The 22,422-nt window shown below is 25.5% G+C and overlaps 4 protein-coding genes across 5 annotated transcripts; 1 reads left to right on the forward strand and 3 right to left on the reverse strand.

Annotated features, from left to right (window-relative positions):
- Positions 1-1,216: 1,216 nt before the first annotated feature.
- LOC128953516 (glucose-6-phosphate exchanger SLC37A2-like) lies at positions 1,217-4,415 on the reverse strand. Of its 2 annotated transcripts, none has more exons than XM_054299000.1 (12): positions 4,360-4,415; positions 4,089-4,261; positions 3,431-3,736; positions 3,142-3,339; positions 2,842-3,075; positions 2,707-2,765; positions 2,420-2,620; positions 2,251-2,343; positions 2,091-2,181; positions 1,842-1,990; positions 1,538-1,730; positions 1,217-1,447 (listed from the first exon to the last, which is right to left on the reverse strand). In XM_054299000.1, exons 3-12 carry the CDS (start codon positions 3,732-3,734, stop codon positions 1,281-1,283), a joined length of 1,689 nt encoding a protein of 562 aa, XP_054154975.1. In that variant the 5' UTR covers positions 3,735-3,736; positions 4,089-4,261; positions 4,360-4,415; the 3' UTR covers positions 1,217-1,280. The 2 variants fall into 2 exon arrangements, with proteins under 2 accessions (XP_054154975.1, XP_054154974.1); XM_054298999.1 differs by having other exon boundaries at positions 4,337-4,401.
- Positions 4,416-5,625: 1,210 nt separating this feature from the next.
- On the forward strand, positions 5,626-8,414 carry LOC128953454 (transmembrane protein 209-like). The gene is made up of 9 exons (XM_054298936.1): positions 5,626-5,933; positions 6,012-6,085; positions 6,166-6,869; positions 6,971-7,130; positions 7,237-7,362; positions 7,711-7,808; positions 7,907-8,012; positions 8,081-8,255; positions 8,360-8,414. Exons 1-9 carry the CDS (start codon positions 5,818-5,820, stop codon positions 8,412-8,414), a joined length of 1,614 nt encoding a protein of 537 aa, XP_054154911.1. The 5' UTR covers positions 5,626-5,817.
- A 950-nt stretch (positions 8,415-9,364) lies between these two features.
- On the reverse strand, positions 9,365-13,795 carry LOC128953455 (organic cation transporter protein-like). Its single transcript, XM_054298938.1, has 6 exons — positions 13,187-13,795; positions 12,093-12,667; positions 11,532-11,638; positions 11,145-11,274; positions 10,178-10,250; positions 9,365-10,102 (listed from the first exon to the last, which is right to left on the reverse strand). The coding sequence occupies exons 1-6, from the start codon at positions 13,793-13,795 to the stop codon at positions 9,365-9,367; spliced, it is 2,232 nt and encodes a 743-aa protein (XP_054154913.1).
- A 3,429-nt stretch (positions 13,796-17,224) lies between these two features.
- Positions 17,225-21,157, reverse strand: LOC128953457 (carboxypeptidase M-like). The gene is made up of 8 exons (XM_054298939.1): positions 20,804-21,157; positions 19,828-19,925; positions 19,539-19,711; positions 19,237-19,424; positions 18,934-19,119; positions 18,422-18,846; positions 18,019-18,263; positions 17,225-17,612 (listed from the first exon to the last, which is right to left on the reverse strand). Exons 1-8 carry the CDS (start codon positions 21,000-21,002, stop codon positions 17,225-17,227), a joined length of 1,902 nt encoding a protein of 633 aa, XP_054154914.1. The 5' UTR covers positions 21,003-21,157.
- Positions 21,158-22,422: the final 1,265 nt, after the last annotated feature.

Below are 22,422 nucleotides of genomic sequence, written 5' to 3' on the forward strand. Positions count from 1 at the left end.
TTGTTATAGTTGTAAAGTATAATTTAAAGTAAGTTTTTATTATAATTATTAATACAGTAGTGGTTCCCAATAATTTTGTCCAAAAAAAATAAATAATAATAATTCACGCATACTATCGTTTAAAGCAACTAAACATTTAATTGTTTTTAAAAAATTTAGTTTAGTTTTTTTTAAATAAATAATAATTTTTAATCTATTTAATATAACTTGGATTTATTTTTATAATGATATAATTTTTTTCAAAAATTTACTAATTTTAACTTGACTAAAAATTATAATTATTATTTGTTGTTGTCATTGGTTGGTAATCTGGTCACCGTAGCCGTAGTCCGATGTCAACCCTAAATTAAAAATAAAAAATAATTTAATATTATTTCGCAATAAATACATCTATAGTATACATGTATAATATGACGCAAAAAAAACATTATACCTGTAATAATAATAATTATTATTATTATTATAAGTACTGGATTTAACCTGTAATTTAATAAAGTTTATCTCGTTTATGATAATATACGTTAATATAAATTAACTATAATTGATATACATTATAGTATATCATAAGGTATTCAAATATAACAATTTTTCTAAAGTGTGTTAACCTTGATGTTTGTCACAATGTCTATTGATTAGTAATTAATGATAATTAGGTATTAGTTTATTTATATTTATTAATTTATAAAATTTAATTATTTTTTAAATATATTTATATAAAACATTTCACATCAATCATATGATGCCAAATAATAATTGTATTTACGGTACAGTAAATGTTATCAAATGTAAAACCACTTACCTTAATTATATTTAAACAAATTTAATCAAAAACTTTACCCCCTATTAAAATAACTATGAAAAATAAATTATTAAATTTAAATGACATAAATTTATTATTATTTTTTTTATTATTTAAACCTATACTACGGTATAAGCATACAAAATATTTTTATAAAAAAAATTATTTACATCAAAAAAATATATATTTTTAAAAGTATTTAATAACATTTTATAAGCAATGATATGATTTTTTTATGAAAAACATTTTTAAAATAAAGCTATGTATGTAAATAAATTAAATATATTAATACTTATTTTTTCTCAAATTTAATTTTGTAATTAAGTATTATATACTGTTTTAGTAAATATGTAATGATGATATATTTATATGGTTTATTTATAAATTAAAAAAAACTTAAATATTAAATTAGACTGTACAACATATATATATATATATACGGTAATTTAAACAAATAACCCCCTCCCCAACGGTGGGGTCGTTAAAAATTAAATCGATGTCTATTACGGGCAATACGTTTGCACTCTTGGACGGCAATCCTTGCCAGCGATATCAGTGCCAATAAGTCGGCCATCATTACCATATAGAAGACATTATTCCAGCCGGTTTGAGATACCCAACCAGCAAACAATGGCCCGATAGCGGCACCTAAATTAATGCAGGTATAATATTACAGGTAAACATCATTAAAAACATTGCACATATAAAAATGATGATTATAAATATATATATATATACCAATAGATCCGGTGCCATCAATAATTGCGGTAACGGTAGCCAATGAGTGACTATTGGCCAACTTTGTACCCAATTCAGCCGATACGGCGGTCGTAATGAGAGCGTAAGGCCCGTTAACAAACGTACCGGTTATGAACTGTAGTATTATATTATGCCAATAGGAAACACTGCCATATAATTGGTATAGGAATAACTATATATATCGGTAATCAAATAATATAAACAATCATTTTATTAAATCGGTAATCAATTATTTAAACAATTTGTACGGTATATATATATTTTTAAAAAAAATTATACAAACCAGGGGAATGGCCCAAATCAACATAACCACACATATGAGAGCACTGGCGCCGGTAACATCGACTAAAACTCCAGCTACTATAGCACCTATTATACCTCCTAAATCAAATGGTGTGGACAAGTATGCCGAATCAGATGATGATGAATCAGCTAATTATTATCAATAAAAAACAGATATAAATTATTATTATTATTATTACTAATAATTTATTATTAACTAATTATAATAATAATAATAATAATATAATACTTGACGATCCAATATATTTTGGCAGCCAATAGAGGAAGGTATAGCTGACCAGTTTGGCAAAGAACAGGCACAGAGAAAACTCAATGACTCCCTAAATATGATATATAATTTGTGATACAATTACAAAAAAATAAAAATAAATCAAATATTAAATACTTACAGGAATTTTCAGTGCAGTCATAAAAGAGACGGCCTTTTTATCTGTACTTTCCATTGGTGTCTCATTTGTTAGCAATGGATGCTCTTCATCCAACTAATAGATATACAACAATAAAAAATTATTTACCGGTAATAACACAAAAATTTCAATCATTATTATAAATACTAACAACTATGGTATCGGTGTTGTTGTCATCGACGGCAGTCATTCCTCCAATTGGTCTCAATTTGCGGCGATGTTGTTGTTGCTGCTGCTGGTGTTGTTGTTGTGTCGATAGGGTTTCCAATTGTGATGTCGATGAACAAGTACTCGAAACACTTTCGTTATTATCACCGTAACCAGTATTTTCAGTTGTATTATTCATTGATACCTATTTTAAAATCACAACAACAACAAAAATAATAATCTTATTTTACTATCAAATTCAATACTATATATTTATAAACTAATACTTACTCTAATAATACGATTATTGCATTGAATATCAACTGATGAGATACCAACTTCTTCGGGATCTATTTGGATAAGATAAACAATTATTATCATCAATAAAACATAATCAATGGTCCATATATAGTATATATATCTTACACGGCGTGAAAAACAGGAACATAATGAACCCGGCGATGGCAATGATAATGGCGGGTACAATGAAACTGAGACCCCAATTGTATTCGACATAATAGCCGGCAATTAGTGCGCCTAAGATATTGCCGACGTTTGTATGCGAATTCCAAATGCCGAAGATTAGACCGCGCGAAGACTTGCCAAACCAATTGCCAACCGATGATACCACTGCTGGCCAACCACTTGTCTGGAGTGCACCTATTAATTTGTGGTTACCGGTAAGTCATCAAAATGTCTGATAGGACTACTACTACTACTACTTACCACAGATTATCTGAATGAATATAAAATAATAGATCGAATGGATCTGATAGTAGAAGGCAATACCGAAAGCGTAGGTCAATAGACCGCTTAACAACATTCCCAGCGATAGGAAGTACCGTAAATGACATCTTTCGGCAATAAATCCCGAAAAGAACATACATATGGCGTACGAAAATAGAAAACTCGAGTCTAGAAGACCTAAAATAATAATAATGAAGACATTGTGAACAACTCGGTTTACATCAAAATGATTGAGACAATCATGAGTTGGGGTTTACGGTAACTATACCTAAGAGAGTGTTGGCATCTTCACCATTGAATGGCTGCCAATCGCACCAATTATTTTCGGTAGTATTCGTTACGATTACATCTGATGGTACAATCACTTGGGAACAGTTACGACTCAAGACATTCTTGACCACACTTATCGGACGTCTGGACATATGATAGCAGGTGTAGGCTATGAATGTCAGTATCAAAACCATCAGCCGATGAGTGGACAGTGGCAGGCGTTGGTGTAAACCAAATATCCGTAGACCTATTGGCACACCGTATGGCCTGACCGTCGATGACGATGATGTCCAGCCAGGCATTGCTAAAATACAGGACACGGTTTATAATTATAATTTCATTAATTAATTAATTATAATATTTATCAAGTTTACTACATGTGTATATAATATATACTATACTATACTATATATATCTTATAGGATATAAATTATTAATATTATATAATGGTAACTTTATAATAATAATTTATGATGTTAAATTTCTAGTATTATAATTATAATTTATTATTATTATTATTATTATTATTATTATTATTGACGATCATGCTCAAATTAAAAATAAAAATAAAATAAAAATTGTTTTTAAAACATATAAAATAATTTTTATATATAAAATTTTATGACATCATAAATACTACAGTATATGACACATACCTTTTTTTTTAAAAAATGTGTGATTAGTTTAATAATAATAATACAGCAAAAACTTATTATTGGTTATTGAAATACACAATAATAATAAAATAATAAGTTATTGTTGTCACATAAAAATTGTCACCAATTGATTCCCAAAAAAAAAAAATTATAGTCGTCACCACTCATGTCACCTAAATATTAAAAAAAAATTATTGTTATTAAAATGTGACCTTACTCAATCTACTCAACAAAAAAAAAATTCATACATGTTAAATGGCATATATCTTACACTATAAGTCAAATAGGCATATATATTAAACAACTAAAATCATTGATTAAATTATTAATACTGTAAATTACCAGTTAATTGATAATTGATTTAATTATAATTATAGCAACAATTATACAGTACTGGTATATACATTATAGTTAGTGATATATATATATATACTGTATATATTTAGATATACTTATGTCACTAACTCATTGCATGATAAATATGATATTAAATTTTATTTATCAAATTTTCAAGTAAATATCTGCTGATTACAAATAATTATATATATATAAAACTATAGACTTGTATCTCACTTGTATCTCATACTATGAGATAAAGTATATGTAAAAAACAATTTTTATTTTTTTGTTGTTGTTGTTGATATGATTATAAATAGTGTACACAATATTGTATACTTGTATTATACCGTAAAATGCAATGTATTATTATAAACACATTCAAATAAATATGTATTATATATCCGATAGATGCCATTGTATTGTACTCTAAAGTACACAAAAGTATATAAAAGTTATCAAAAATAAAAGGGTATTCAATATATTTAATTGCTATCTGTATTATTATTAATAAATAATTTTTGTTGTTGATAAAACTTTAATCAATTAACAAAATAAATGTTTATCAAAAATACTGATAAATATAAATAATATCATAATCTAAACTTTTAATAACTTTATTATCAGTTAACAGTTACCGTATATTTAATCATTTACTTAACATACATTTAATTAATAACATCAACAAAAAAAAGTTAAAAAATAATTTTAATAGCTCTAAATAAATTTTTATTTATAATTTAACATTTTTTATATAATGGTACAAACAAATTGATTTAAAAAATAAAAAATAGATAAATAAATAATTAATTTCATAATGATAAAATAATAATTATTATTGTTTTTTAAAAGTTACAATAATTAATAATTAGTTTTTTAAGTATGAATATTTAATTAATATTTCAATAAATTTAACAAAAAAATATATAATGTTAAAACTAATAATAATAACAATATACTTGATTATATAGGTCTATATAAAAAATACAATTGATCTACAAATCAATAAATATAACAAATAATTATTATTGTAATTAATTAATTTAAAAAAAACAAAATTAAAATAAATCATAAAATTATTTTTTTATATCACATTATTGATGTGTTTTTTCTCTACTATACAGTACAGTAATATACAGTAAATTTATATTAATATATGACACGTGAGATCATCAGTGTATAAGTGGCGCCAATAGTCAACTCAAATACATATACATTGAATGAAAACTGTTTTATTAATACATTTCATATGAATTTCATATTGTTTTGAAAAACAATTGATTCAATCAATCAATCAGTTAGTTGTGTTCATATGTATGACAGCAACTGCTTTGTGGACTAACTGTTAGCATCACTACCGTCATCATCACAACCACCACCAACAACAACAACAATGTCTGCATCAATGGATCAACTGTTAAAACGGCGACAATTGTTGACCCAATCGCGTCAATCGTTTTGGTGGGCAATAATCAATGGCACGTTTGCGGCAATTGTGGCCATCGACTAGTATGTTGTGACATCCATCCATCCATAATAGCTGATCCCATTATTATTAATTACTCTTTTTTGTTTATCCATAAATAGTAAATATCATATCGTTGGCCAAATGTTGTTGGCACCAGATCTAGTGATGTTCAACTCGTTGATCCAATTGATCGGTTAGTGACCACCGATTTTTTTGAATTATCATTATTATAATACCATCTGTATTGTTGATTATCATCTATTAATTTTTTAGATATATTCTTAATGATCATATTAATGGTGAATACTGTATACGAAATCTATGTCTGTATTTGGCGCAAGTATTTGATGAAAGAACTGGAGTTTAGTCCATCGCAGTTACGGGCGTTTGCCATTAGATCCGATGAAATCGGTTTCAAACCTATTAAGCCGGTGGATGACAACAATCAGAAAACAACAAAAGCCACTGCCAATAATAATAATACTACCATCGATGACAGTATCGCTAAACCAATCTTCGAGATGAGCGCCTTATCCGATATATCACTGGACAGACATTCGTCGCTAAATTCAATTCAATTGTCCGACTCATTGAATTGTACACAATTTGATTCGTCAGTCGATGTCAGCTCCAAGTCGTGGCAATGGATGCGTCCGTCATCGCGATCATCGACGATGTCTAGCAGTCAACTGCTGTCGCCGCGCCAGTCGTTGATCAACAATGAGAAGCGATTGTCAACGTATTTGACTGAATTTGAACAACAAGAACGACGATTGGACGAACTGGCCGAGTGTCTGGCGTCGTCTAAAAACAATAACAATGGTTCACAACAACAATCGTACAACTGGTCACTGGTCGGCGACGATAATAGCGGATCATCTGTCTATCAACTGGCCGTAGCATCGCCTTTGCATCTAAACGATGACCACTTGGAAGACAATGATCAGTCAGGAAGCGCTTCCAAGCTTATGGATTCAGTGAGACTTTTTATATTTATTATATTGTTAATTGATTTAGCATTTTATTTACCGCTTAACTAAAAAATCCATTTTTTGGTGTTTTCATTACTATTTTTTAGATTTTAATCAAATTTAAAATCGATGAAACAATTATGAATCAATGGATTGAAAATCTTCGCAAATGGATTAGTTTGACAATACTTAGCCGAGTTGTCCAACAAATTGATAAATTAAATGACTTGTTAGCCAAAAATGGACACTCGGATACTGTTATTGGACGTATGTTTTGTTTTTAAATAAAAAAAATACATTATTTAAATAATTTTTAATTTTTTTATACTTTAAATTTAATAAATAATTTTGTTTTTTTTTGGTCTTCAATTAGAGTCAAATATTCAGGTTCTTAAACGGATAATTAGTTTAAAGAATTCAAAACTTTATTCATTGGAAACATTTCTACCATTTCTTGAGTTGAATACTAATCAACAATATTTGGTTCAACGAATTAAAGGTTGGTTTTGTTATTTGAACGGCAGTTACGATAATATAATTTAATAAATTTTTCTTTGTGATGATTATTAAATTTATTATTTCAATTATATTATAACAATTTATCGGTAAATTACTGAATTATAATTTCCGGTTATATAAACATTTTATTTGTTTTGTTGTTATTGAAATACATCATTACATGTAGTTTTATATACCTGTATATAAATAGTTGTAGTATTTTATCGACAATTTTTTTATAAATGAATATTTTATAGTCTTTTTTTTAAATAATAAATTATATATTATATTACAAAATCAAGTATATTATCGCTAATAAAGTGTTTAAAATTTATTATTATTATAATAGAGTTATCTCGAGGCGGATCTATTAACCAATTCAAGTGGAACTCTGGCGGCTATTTTAATCTTAAGCTATGGAATGATGAATTGGTTACCGATTCAGCGGTAAATTTTTGTGAATACTATTATAATAGTTATAATTAATTTATATATATTTAAAAAAAAAATATATTTTGTTTCCTCCCCCCTCCCCCCGAAAAAAGATAATAATGCATTTATTTTGCACTTATATGGATATGAGACTACCATCGAATCCTAACTGTCCCGATGGTAAAACATTTACTAATGTCTATTTCAAGTCATTAAATGGTTAGTCAAATATATATTTATTAAAATTGTTATTATTATTAAATTTCAATTAATATCAATTTTTTAAGGAAATGCACCCAACAGTCCTATCTATATTGTTGAATGCAAATCAAAACCACCGCATTATAAGCTGTTTACTAAAAATGATGATCTGTGGGAACTACCTGTCGGACGAAACAATTTATTTCATAGTATTATATCATTTATTTATAGCATCAAAACACAACATTTTGGACATTTAGGGTATATTTTTTTAAAATTAGTACTAAATAATTGTTTTTTGTTGTTGTTTGTTATTGAAATTATAAATACATTAATTATTATTATTATTATTACGGTATTATTAGACGCGTCAATTTGGGCTCATCGGGTATCAACATCTTATGGGTTATTGACCAATAAATCAATTATTGTTTGAACACTTATCTACTAAATAGAAAACTATTATTTTTTTTAACAAATTGTTTTTAAAGTGACTTAATTTTTATTGAAAAAAAACTATACTAAATAAATGACATTGAATTAAAAATAAATAAATAGTTTCAACAATTTTTTATTTATTGCAATTAATTACTGAGTCTATTAAAATAAGTTTGTTTGTTTGACGCCAATTAAATTTGTATTATAAAAAAATACTAGCAATTTGTGAAATACACATATTTGTAAATTACTGTATATAATGTGTGTGTGTGTATGTGTGTGTATGTATATATATGTGTGTATATATATATATATGTGTGTGTGTGTGTGTGTGTGTTATACTGTATTAAGTGTTAATAACATTTAATAGAAATAGAGCGAAACCATTACTGTATATACAGTATATAATATGCTATTTTAATCTACAATTTAATTTTTAAGGTCTATAAAATTGCTATCTATTTATACACAATAAATAAATTTCTAATTATTATCATTATAATAGTTTACTGTATTTTTATACAAAGATAATAATGAAAGATGAATTGAAAATTTTTTTTTTCATATAAAATTATGCAAACATTATTTTTTTATATTATTGAATATATATTTATTAAATTAATTATAATACTTGTAGTACTAAAATTTTATTACCAAAAAATGTATAATAATAATAATAATAAGTTTATTAATATTTAATATTAAATGTATAAATATTTCATATACATGTATATTATAGTTAGTTTATAATATAAACTAACTATAAATTTAATATATATATAAACTTTATAGAGAGTATATTTTGTTGAATATATTAAATATAATATTTAATAAATTGAATACTTATATTATAAGCTTAAATAATGAAATATATAGTTTTTTTAATACATATGATATACAATATATAATAAATAATATACTAATAATTATAATTATAGATTGGTTTCGGCCACAGAATCTCTTGTAATAGTTGTAATCTGATTGAAGCCATTGTGATAGTTATGGCCGCCAGTTGTTGCTGATGTTGTGGATGTTGGTAGAGGTCCCAGCAGATCACTACCATCGCCATCATCACCACCACCACCACCACCATTAGCTATATCATAGTTACCACCAAATCTAGTTTGAAACTCGTTGGACAATAGTCTCCAATTGTTATTGTCTCCCCCACCACTACCACCACCACTACCACCACCACTACCACCAACATTGTAATCTTCTATATCCGATAGTTTAGAATCGGTATCATCGTAGATGGTATTGGGCCTATAATGAGATGATGATGATGCTGATGGTTGATGTTGGTGATGATTATGGTGATGGTTATGATGATGATGATGATGACCTGTTGCTGTTGTTACTGTCAAATCTGAATGTTGTTTTGCAATTGTTTTGTCCAATGTTGATGAATTACCACCATTTGGTGGTCCAATAGTATAGACATTTACGGTGCTTAGCTGGCCGTTTTTCAAGTCCCGAAAACTGGGATATCTAAGCTGCTTACTAATATCATCATCATCAGCAGCAGCAGCATCTTTATCTTCAGCTTCTTCAACGGTATTGGGCAACGGTTTGCGATAGCAAGTGGGCAACAGTAAGGATAGTCCGCCGGCAACTACTAGTAGTGAACCACATAAGCCCATCGGTATGAACGGTGCAATCAGATCCGACTGTGTTTGTTGTTGTATACAGTTTATAAAATTTAATTTAATTTAATAATGATTAATAAATTTAATATATCTAACCAGCACTAGTAGATGCGGTGCTGACATTTGTCCCAATTGGCTCCAAGTAAAACATGCAGCCAAACCAATAGCCCTATAATAATAAATTAATTATTTTTATTAAATCTTATTATTGAAATTACCTATTTTTGGTTAATCTTATTATTGAAATTAATATATAGTTAAAAAAATAAATAAGATTAATACCAAAAAATTTTGAAATCATTTAAATTTCATAATATTATTATTATATTTTTTTTTAAAATCGTTATTTATAATTAAATAATTAATTTATATATATATATAGGTATATTATTAGCATTGCGAAATTTTTAATAGTGTTTGCAATTTAGTATTTAAAAAAAATAAAAAACTTAAAAAAAGTCAATTATAAGGAAAAGTTATTTTTGAAGTAAAAGTAAATTTTTTTTTAAAGGATAATTGGTTCATTTGATTATTGAAATTGGCTTATATTTGGCATTTATATATATATATACAGTATATCTACGGTAAAGTTTAGATAATAATAATAATAAATATTATTATTTTGTAAATTACACTATAATTATCGTTAGTATATAATTTAGCATAACATATAAACAATATTAAAACAATTATTTTTTTGGTTGAAAATATATATATATATATATAAACTATTTTCTTATATTAGTAAATGCTTCAATGCATTGTCTTTTTTTATAAAAAAAAATAAATATCTAAATATTTAACAAACAAACAAACAAAAAATAGCTTTTTATTAGTTTCCTCGAAATTTTTAGAAAATCAATTTTTGAAAATCAATTTTTTGTTGTTGAAAAATTTCAAAGTTTCATACACTTAGAAACATTTTATATATAATTTATATGATATTTATTTTCGTATGTTTTTTAGTAAATTGATTTTTTAAATTTTTAATTTCAAAAAGATAACTTTAAATACTATATATAGTGACAAATATCTACAGTATATATATATATATGTGACAAACCTAATGCCAGTGGGCATTGTCTTAATTGCGTGAAACCATGTGAGGGCCGGCAAACAGATAGTCAGCGTCCGTGACATTAGTATCAAACCAGAGGGTAATAGTAGTAAACGGAAGTCAAAATCAGTGGGAACTGTAATTATAAGGAAATTTTTTAGTTAGTTTGTTGTTGTTGTTATTGTTGTAAATTATATATCAACAAAATATAACTAATTTGTTGTTTTTATCTTTTAAAAAAGTTATTATTTACACAATTTAGTAAAATATATAAAATGTTTTTAAAAAACATAATATTGTTTGTTTTGTTTGTTTTGTTTAGTTGTAGAAATTACTTTTAAATATACTGAATATATTTTTGAAAATAATTTTTAATTTTTTTAAAAAAAATACCGTTTATATCAAGTTTTTTAGGAAGCATTTCTTGTAATGTTATCGATGTCATCAATAGGATACCAGCTATTATGAATATGAATGATTGAATGAATCTAGGTCCAATTCTAAATTTATATATATATATATATATATATATTATAAATACAAAAATATAATTAACATTATTAATTTACAAACTATTATAGCGTATGTTTATTAGTTTTATATAATTGTTGATAATGCATTAATAGTATATATTCAGGTATATTAAATACATACTAATTTATTTTTTCTATGTTTTAAAGATTATATATAGAAAATTGAATTAAATATAAAATTTATAATAATAATAAAAAATATACTATACTATACTTACAATACTAAAATTATTAATTATTTAATTATTAAATAAATTTATATAAATTTATTTCTAATTGTTTATACTTTTTAATAATTATATTGTTAGATACAAAACATATAATTTTATTGATTGGTAAAAATTATTTATATACATATCAATAATATTTTAAAAAGTTATATATATATAATAATAATAATAAAAATAGTGGATAATTTTACCTAGTTGCAAAATGATAGAGTAGCATAACGGTGCCCAAATCCATTAGCGAGCTATAAAATTGATGTATATATTTGTTTTCATTCAATCTAAATGTTTGCGGTTGTGTAACATGAGTGGTCAGATCGACTACGAAAAACAGATAGAAATGGACAAACAGATACCATCGCAGGCCATGCGATGATAGCTTCGGTAGTATCCGATGTCTCAGCGATTGACTCATTGAACTACTTTGAATGGATGCCAACATATTTTGCAGATGTATACGATAGGTCGGTGCAAGTGTTTTGCCATTTTGTTGGGCCAACTGTTCGATGAGTTGTTCGGCCCGATCGACCCGACCTTCGACTACCAGCCAGAGTACCGATTGCGGCAATAGCCAGATGTAGGTAAAAAATGCAATACACGGTACCGAAATGGCCAGTTGTGTGTAACGCCAGTTACGTATAGTCCACATGAGCATCGGTACCATTAGTGAGGCAATGATTTGAAAGCATACCCAGTAAAGGGATACTCGTAATTGATAGGGTGTCGCAAATAATTCAATTAGCAATACAAATGCTACTATTTGTAAGCCCTTAAACAATAAACAATTTAAAAAAAAGAAATTATTGTAAATTATTAGTTCAATAAAAGTTAGATATAATACTTAATCTAAAATATAATTAATTTTTAGTTATTTAAAAATTTAAAAATCAATTTTGAATGTAAAGTAATGTAAAAATTTATAGTCAATTAATTTAATTAACTTTTATAGATTTGCTTATATATTAATTATTTAAACAATTACCTGTACTCTATTATATTACTATTTAGTTTATTGTTATATTAATAATAATAATAAACTTATAAAAATAGTTTTTTAAAAACAAATTTTGAACAATAATTATCAAACAATTGTAAGTATCAAGTAATACATTAAAATGCTTATTAATAAACACTGGTATTAATTAACTTTTTTTTTTAAAAAATGCCAATTTTTTCAACAACAAAAAATTATACTAATTTTTATAACGTTGAACTAATATCAATAGATAATTAATACTAAATTAAAAATAATTATTTTTTTTAATAAAAAAAATTAGTGATTACTTACGGATGAGAAGAATATCTGCAATGAATATAATAGCGAAAACTGAAGAAAGTCGGCCACAAAATGCAGTGAAACAGCGGCCGAAACAAACAGATAAAGCGATACCAATACAGCATTTTTAGGGCCACATCGGTCACCGATTATGGCTATAATAATTGCCCCCAAAATGGCTGATATATGGCTTAAATAAAACAGTGAATTTAGGAGATATCGACGATCGCATACTAAATCATATTCAATAACTACATTGTGTTCATTATTTTCGGGCCTATATTGCCAGCCGTGCGGACACATTTGGGTACCTTTCCAGTGATTAAATGGATCCAAATATATAGCACAGGAGTCAAGTGTCCGCAACTTATTATTATTATTATTACTATCACTTCGGATGACAACTGATGGAAACCATTCACTATCGCTGACTACTGTTGAATTGGTAAACAATGATTGTTTTAATAGACATCGATGTGGCGGTTCTTCCGTATAATAGATCCAAATGTTTGGCAACAATGAGACTGCAAATTGTAGACAACATATGAGAAATGCCAGAAATATATGATATCTTCCAGGACTTCCCAAATGAAGTAACACATAATCCAATGGTGACAACATTTTCTAGTGGTAGTAGTAGTAGTAGTAGTAGTAGTAGTTTTTTTGATGAATAAAATTTTAACTATAAATCCATTGAATTTCAAATAAATAAATATATTTTTAAATAATATATAGATTAGTTAAATCCATATATCTATCTCACCAGCAACATATTTAAAAAAAACATATTTTACTGGTAACACACATATATACTATACTAAAACAATTAGTTATTGTAGTTGTTGTGACCAAAAAAAATAATAATAATAAATTTTACGTTAAAATTAAAATCTTAAATAAAATATTCAAAAAACTTTTGGCACACATTTGGAGTCATTAAATTAATTTTTATTTCTCTCTCTATCTCTGGTGTAGTAAAATAATGTAATTTACTGTATATTTGAGATAATTATTTATTATGATATATATATATATATATAATATAAGTTATACAGTATATAAAGTTGTGGTCACACATAGTTTTTTACACACACAAAAACACATAAAAAACAGGTATATATAAATTTTTTGATGATTATAGCTATTATTATTATTATTGTTAATGCTTACACAATATTACATTACGGTATATCATATATATACCTGTATAGTAACTGTACATTATGGTTTTATAATATATACACACAATTAATATATCATATTATAGTTTATATGAAAACTTTGTGTACAGGTCATTATTTCTAGATTGCAATTGAGAAAAAAACAAAATTAACTATACATTTAATAATAATTAAATGGTAAAAAACAAATATATATATATATATATACATAAAAATTTGCAATCAAAAATACATTAGTGTTTAATAGATCGATAAAATATTTCAATTTATTTTGACTAAATAACACTATAAGACACATAAAAGTGTTTTGAAAAGTAGTTTTTTTTGGTGAGATATATAAACAGATAGAGAGAGAGAGAAAGAGAGACTACTGTTTACTGTTTTTTTCGGTGAAATGATTTGTATTGAACTGTATGTGCGATTCAAGTGAAACAACAACATAAACCCCACCTTTTTTTAAAAAAGAAAATAATAATAATAATAATTCAAGTAAATTATAATTAAGGCATATATATGTAGTACTGTAATTGTATGCTCACCTACCGTATCCACAATTATTTTTTTTTAAGTATACACACACACACCATACCGTTCCCCCGCAATAGCGTGTCTATTACTGTATATAACTTATTTTTTAATCAAATTTATGCCCATGTGCATTTTATAAAAAAAGATATTCAACTAAATATATCTATATATATGATTACCACAATTACCACAATTACCACAAAATTAGCATAAAATATAATTGTTATCTTAAATTTTATTTTATTTTATTTTTAGGTTATATACTAATCAATATTTAATTGATATGACCGACATTTTTTTTGGTGTCTGCAATGTTGACCAGTGGTCACATTAATTATAGACTATTTTGTATAATAATTATATCCATATCATAGTTATTTAGATTAATTATATAATATAATATTATCACGATTTTACTTAATTTATTTATTACTAGATATATATTAAAATCATTTTAATCGTATATAGTTAATAGAAAATTGCTTAATAATTGTATACTAACGTTAGTATATATAAAATGTAACCGTATTTTTATATTACTATAAATTTTCGCATATATCTTATATATAAAAAAATATTTCTCATAATATCTAACAAAAATTCATAGATAGTTAACTATTATAAAAAAAACCAAAAAGTCAAAAACATATTTGCTATAGCATTCAAACTATCAAAAATTTTAGTTTTATTTTTTATATTGCATATCTCTATTTAATAAACATAAAAAAATTGTATGCTTGAATAATAAAATATATCATATATTCAAATAATAAAATTTATTTTATTTTAAAAAATGTCTTAATATTATAATATTCAAATAGCTTATACAAACTATAAGTTTTTTATTATCATTATTATAAGGACATCAAATATAATAATAATAATAATAACAATATAATAGTCAGTGATGTGAAAATTTTGACATTTCTAAATGATAGGTGGATCACACAGTTTTATAATTTTAATGGACTGTTTGCACTGTTTATATATAATAATAATAATAATAAATAATAATAAACTAAAAGTTTAAGATATTTTGTATAACAAATACAACAAATCAGTATATATATAAAATGCTAATACAGTATTGAATTGGATAAAACAATAATAAAATAACATAAAGTAATAATCAAACTTTTTTTCAATGCTAGGCTTAACATTTAATTGTTAGATTTTTTTACATTTGTTTAGTTTATAGTTTAACATTATTTAACATTATTACAAAAAAAATTTTTTTTGAAGTTATAGAATATATATGATAATAGTTTTATAATAAAAAAAATTAGTGTTTCATTAAATCACAAAAAAATTTCAATATTAAAAACAATATATTCAATATATTTTTTAACAACAAATAATTCTTTAAATTTTAAATTACAATTGAATTTAATTGTTATTTCTATAATATATATATATATTTAAATTGTCAGTACAGTATATGTAAACTATGAAAATTATTAGACAATACAATTAAACTATAAATTTGTGTAATAAGTTTCAATGTACTACTTTATCCATATAATAATATAATAATAATAATTTCATTATAAATGATAAAATATACCTGTTTTATTATAAATGATTTATTTTATGTATGTGTGTATATATATTAAATTTGTACTTAATATCGACAAATAATAATGAATTATTGAATATAATGTTAACAATTATTTAGGACATTATATATATAAATTATAATCATATTAAACACACAATATGATATATGATATCATTAAATTATATTTAACTTATTAAATCATGATTATACAGTATGTTTATTATAATCGTATGATTAATTGCAATGTAAATATAATATAAATATTATAACAATAACAAAAATTATTATATTAAATAATACAGTACAAATTAATTAGTATTTAAACAAAAAAAATTTACTTAAAAGAAATAATAAAATAAAAATATTATAATAATAAGAAAAATTTATAAAAATTTATACAAATAATTATAATATAAATATATTGAAACTATATGTAAACATTATTACTTTATGTATTATTTGATATTATGTTACCAGTATTATTTAAAAAAAATTAAATATTTAAGTTATATACAACAAAAAAAAGTTATAATATTAATAATTTAGTATATTAAAAATATTTGTGTAACATTTACAAATAGGCATTGTATATAATTTTATATATTAATATAATAATATATTGTGCAATCAAAAAAACTTAAAAATATTTATGTATTATTATACTAAAAAAAATAAAATTAAAAAATGATATATTTATTTTTTACAATATACAGTATATAAATTACTAACAAAAAAATAATAATAATTTTCTAGACATTTCAATTTAATTTTAATATTTAATATTTATCCCCAATTATTAGTCCAACCATTTAGTCTATTGGATAGATTGTTGAATAAGTTAGAAAACGGTACGGCACCGGCAGCTGGTTGTTGTTGTTGTTGTCCCTGAACAGCACCTGTATTACCCACACGGGTTGGCCAACCGGGCCAAGTATACTGGTGCGGAGCCAATGAATCGGATAGGTTGGGCGGCGGCGAGTGATTGTTGTTGCTAATGCTTAGGTAGGAGTTTTGCGACGGTAGGCTATTATCGGTAAACTGAAGCTTAGATGGCTTTATGGGTGACGTGACTGATGAGGTTGAGATCAATAGTCCATTGTTGTTGTTATTGTTGTTGTTATTGTTGTTGGTTGCAGTGGTAGCGGTACTACTAAATTGAGGTGGTCTTAAACTACCGGTTCGTTGATTATGATGCTATATATATATATGATATGATAATTATGGATAATATGTTTGGATCAGTATAATTGGTATTATTATGGTTCAACAACAAAAATATTAGACCCATTTTAAACCGACACCACAAAATAAAATTAAACATGCAACAATTTGTTAGTTGTAGATGGGGGGGTAGGGGGTTAGTTTTTATAATGTACATTAAAATAATAATTATTATTATTACGATATATACAGTTTATGACACTGATGAAAATTTTTAATTTATGATAAATTGATTCAATGATTTTTTTGAGCAATATTTTTTTGGATACCACAAAATGATTTTTTTTTTGATTTTTTTCCAAATTTCACATTAGATTTGTATTTTTTAATAATAAATCAATAATAAAATCAATGACGAAATTAAGCAATTGATTAATTGTGATGATTGTTGATTTGAATTATGGCTGTTTGATATTAGATTATGTGGCGGATCATAGTTATAGTGTCTAATAATGTTTTCATTAGTTAATTCATTGTCAATTGTGTTCAATAAAAATTGTTTATCATTAACGGGATGTCCTGTTGTTGTTGCTGTGGATGTTGTCCTAGTAGTAGATGGTGTGGCTCTGGCAGCTCTTATATGACCAACTGTTTCGTTAGTCTTATTAACAATCATTTTACAAATTTGAGTTTAGATTAGATTAATAATAATAATAATAAAAATTATTATTTTTGAATGCAAAAATGTTAGTTAAAATTAACAAAAACAAAACAAATAGAAAAATCTACTTGATACAATCATCATCTGAATCTACTTACAAATGCAATAGTAGAAGAACCAGTAGTAGCAGTAGTGGGGGTCAGTTGTATATTGAGGACAGTTATGCGACCATCTTCAACGGTAAACTGTTGTTCTAAGGACTGGTAGCCATCAGCTGATACTTGCAAAGTGTAAACACCCGGCAATAATATGCGCCAAAATTCGCCGCGTTTTGATGACTTAAAACTAATGTCTCGGCCCTTGATTTTCAGTACAGCTTTGGTAACCGCCGACTGGGAATTGGACCGATCGGTAATCAAACCTTTGACACCGCGATGAGCTTCGCCTAAATACAGAAGCAATGATCGCTTATTTTCGCGCCAGTATCGGCTCAGTTCCTGACGGGCCGGGTATTTACAACACGATAGCTCCAGTGTTATCTCCATACATGAACCCCATATGTAATTATAGTCTTGCATTCCTCCTAATATATTACAGTATTATTGAGTTTAATAATCATATTTTTTTTATACATACATGTGTGTGACACATATTTGATAACACATAATACCTGTCAATGGATACCATTGAGCACCGTTGGTGGTGCCGTTAACAAATCCAGTATTGCTACCATCTGGACAGGGCTGACCCAAATGCATAGTCAAATGATTCAATGAATAAGTGAGAGCCAAATGATTGAAAACATCATTATCTGGTGTCCGACTTTCACTTGACTGTAGCGTAAATTGTGATAATACTGTTGAGGAAAAAAAGTTTTTTTTATTAAAAACTGAGTTTTTAGGTTTTTTAAAAAAATTTCTTAATTATTAAACCAAAATAAAACAAAAAATCATAGTTAAAAAATTAGTCTGACTTGAATTGGGTGTATTGTCGTAGGGATAGGAGGCTACCAGTGCACCGCCATGAAGATTAGCCGACAGTATGAACGGTACCGAATCGATCCATTGGCGTACGGCCTGTGTTTCCGGCTGCTGGGCCTTACTGTTGGACTTGAAATTATCGGGAAAGTTGCGGTTCAGGTCAAAGCCACGTATATTATATCTAATAAATGATTGATACAATTAATCAATCGATCAAATAAAATCATCTTTTTTGTGTGATAGTTAATATCCCTAATAATGCTAATAATATATAATATGACTGATTGATTGGTACCTTCCCTGTCCACCAGTACACTGTCCTTCAATGGCATTTTCAAAGCCATCCGGGTTCATCGATGGCATTATATGCAGCCGTGTATTATCCAGCAATGATCTAATATATGTATCGGTTTCGTAATTGTTTAGCAGATATGGTATCAAATTTAGCATTAGCTCTCTGCCTACTGCCTAAAACATTTTTTAATTGTGGCAAAAAATTTAAACAAAAAAATATATTAATTTATAAATTAAAACTATATTTATAATTATATAGTTTATTATTAAATAAATATATTTAAAAATACTTCATTTCCGTGCATATTGGCTACATATTTAACATTTGGCTTTAATAACGGTTCCTCCGTTGGATTTTTAGACAACAATAATACCCATAATTCTCTGCCTAAATATTTTATGGGGGGTAAAAAAATTTTTTCAATACACAAAAAATAAGTGTATAATTATAATAACAATATTTATTATATTTATCGTTTAACAAGCAATTAGATTTAAAAAAATTATATTTCTATATATTTTTTTGCACATTTTAATTCCCCAACAAATTCATGTATTACTATTGATAATAATATTATATATTAATTAATATATAAGGGATGTTATCTGATTTCCGCAAATGAATTGTTGTTATCAAATAAAATTGCTGAGCGTTTCCTTTATTATAATTTATTTTTTGTTGATAATAATAATAATAATAAGCAATTTTATCATTAATACTATATATATATATATACAAAATATATACTAATACTGTATAATAAATAATTGCAATTTGAATAATACTGATTAAGCTTTACTAAATCTAAACTAAATTCAAAATAAATAATATAACTTTTAGGAAATTTTAGGATATTAATATTTTTTCTAAAAAAAAATTAATAGTTTATTAAAAATTTTCAAGAATTTATTTATAAAATTTATAAGTAATAATAAATTTATGTTAAAGTTTTTTTAAAAAAAACTAATTAATTGCTAAAACTGTTGTCAATTTAACGATTATAAATATATATACTATATTGTATTTGATTATTAATAATTATTTTGATCAATAGCTCAACAAAAAAAAACTTTATAAAACTTTCACAAATAACTAAAGGAAAAACTTTGATATTAAAACAAATCTATACAACATATACTGTATACAAGATTATTGAAAAAAAATTGATTATTAAACTAAATTTCTAAAGTTTTACAAATATATTAAAAAATTATATTACATTATAAACAAAACTAAATTATTAAATTAAATCAAATTATTCATACCTTGTATGGACTTTCCAATAGTATAGAGATGTGTTAGATGTGGATATGTTTGGCTGTATGTCTTAAGAAGATCAGTCATCGCAGTATAATCATGATATGTATTGTCAATCTCTTGACCGCGGATCAGCTTAATTGCCGTTAAATAGATGAACAATAGGGTGACAAACATGACTGACATACACCAGTAGGCCGGTCTCATTTGGGGATAGTTTACTTGAAATTGATTGAAATTATTTAACTAACTGTCCAATTGATTATTGAAACTTTTATATGACAATAAAAAAAGTTACAATAAGTTTTTACTGTTATATATACAGTAAGTTATAGTTTATATATGAGCGAGGATTTTAAAACATTTTTTTTGCAGACAATATATATAACAGTATTAATATAGTTTAATATAATAATCATTGAATGGCAATAAAACTAATGTTAATAATATGGAGAAGCGCGACGACAAAAATCAAAATCATCACTACATCTGACGTATCAACCATTTGGTTTAGAGGCCGACCTCTCATTGGTCGCACCGTTATATTTCAGAGGAGTTGTTTATCAGAGAGAGAGAGAGAGAGAGAGCTCTTCCAGATATATATATTAAATCGCAGCTTCTGTTGAATTATTGTTTATTATTAACTGTAAAGAAAAGACATACCGTTTCAGTATTTAGAGAGAGAGAGAGAGAGAGAGAGAGAGAGAGAGAGAAAGAGAGAGATTCAGGTTTTTGGCTATGCTTTGCTAAAAGTTCAAGTGACCTAAATGTGAGGGCACAGCACATACATATCAATACATACACATACATACATATCATACATGCATACAGACATACACCATATCGTAGAGTGCCTTCAAAATTAATAAAATGCGGATTTCCTTGATTTTCATCGACGATACGATGCCATACCATTACAGTGCAAACTTTTATCGCACACAACAAACACATCAAATAAGTTTTAATATATATATATATTGAATATATTAATATATATCATATTCACACCAAATCATTATTATTATCTTATGTTAACATCTTATGTCTCTCTCTCTCTCTCTCTCTCTCTCTGGGTTCACAACGACATCCCCCCATAAAACTACTTATTATACACCCATTTGTTTAAGCCATTGATTACTTATATATATTAATACATTAAATCTTTATATTAGTTATGCATTTTTTGTTGTTGTGTCTAAATTATACATTATTATTATTTTTTTAAAATAAAATAAATTATTATAAAAATCTTTTCATGTCAATTTGTTACAATACAATGTTTTCATAATTTATTTTTTTTACCGTATTGTATTATATAAAACTTTATATATATATACTATTATTTCTATTATATTATAAAACAAAATTATCATTGTTGTCAATATAATAATAATAATATATGTAAAGTTCATGAAACTATTTAGCCAAAAAAATATAAGTCGTTTTCCAGTAAATTAATTAGTTTTTTTTAAATTCAAAATATGTTAAATACATTTTACTCAAAAAAATATCGATAAATTATTTGATATATTATTTAGCATTTAATAAAATTATAAATATTATATCAATCAAATGCACCAAAAAATTGTTGATAATTTTTACTTTTTTTAAACAAAAAAAATTACAT

Source organism: Oppia nitens, unplaced genomic scaffold, assembly GCF_028296485.1.
Source record: "Oppia nitens isolate AA-2021 unplaced genomic scaffold, nextdenovo-longstitch-racon4-pilon3 scaffold22_pilon_pilon_pilon, whole genome shotgun sequence".
Lineage (NCBI taxonomy): Eukaryota > Metazoa > Arthropoda > Arachnida > Sarcoptiformes > Oppiidae > Oppia > Oppia nitens.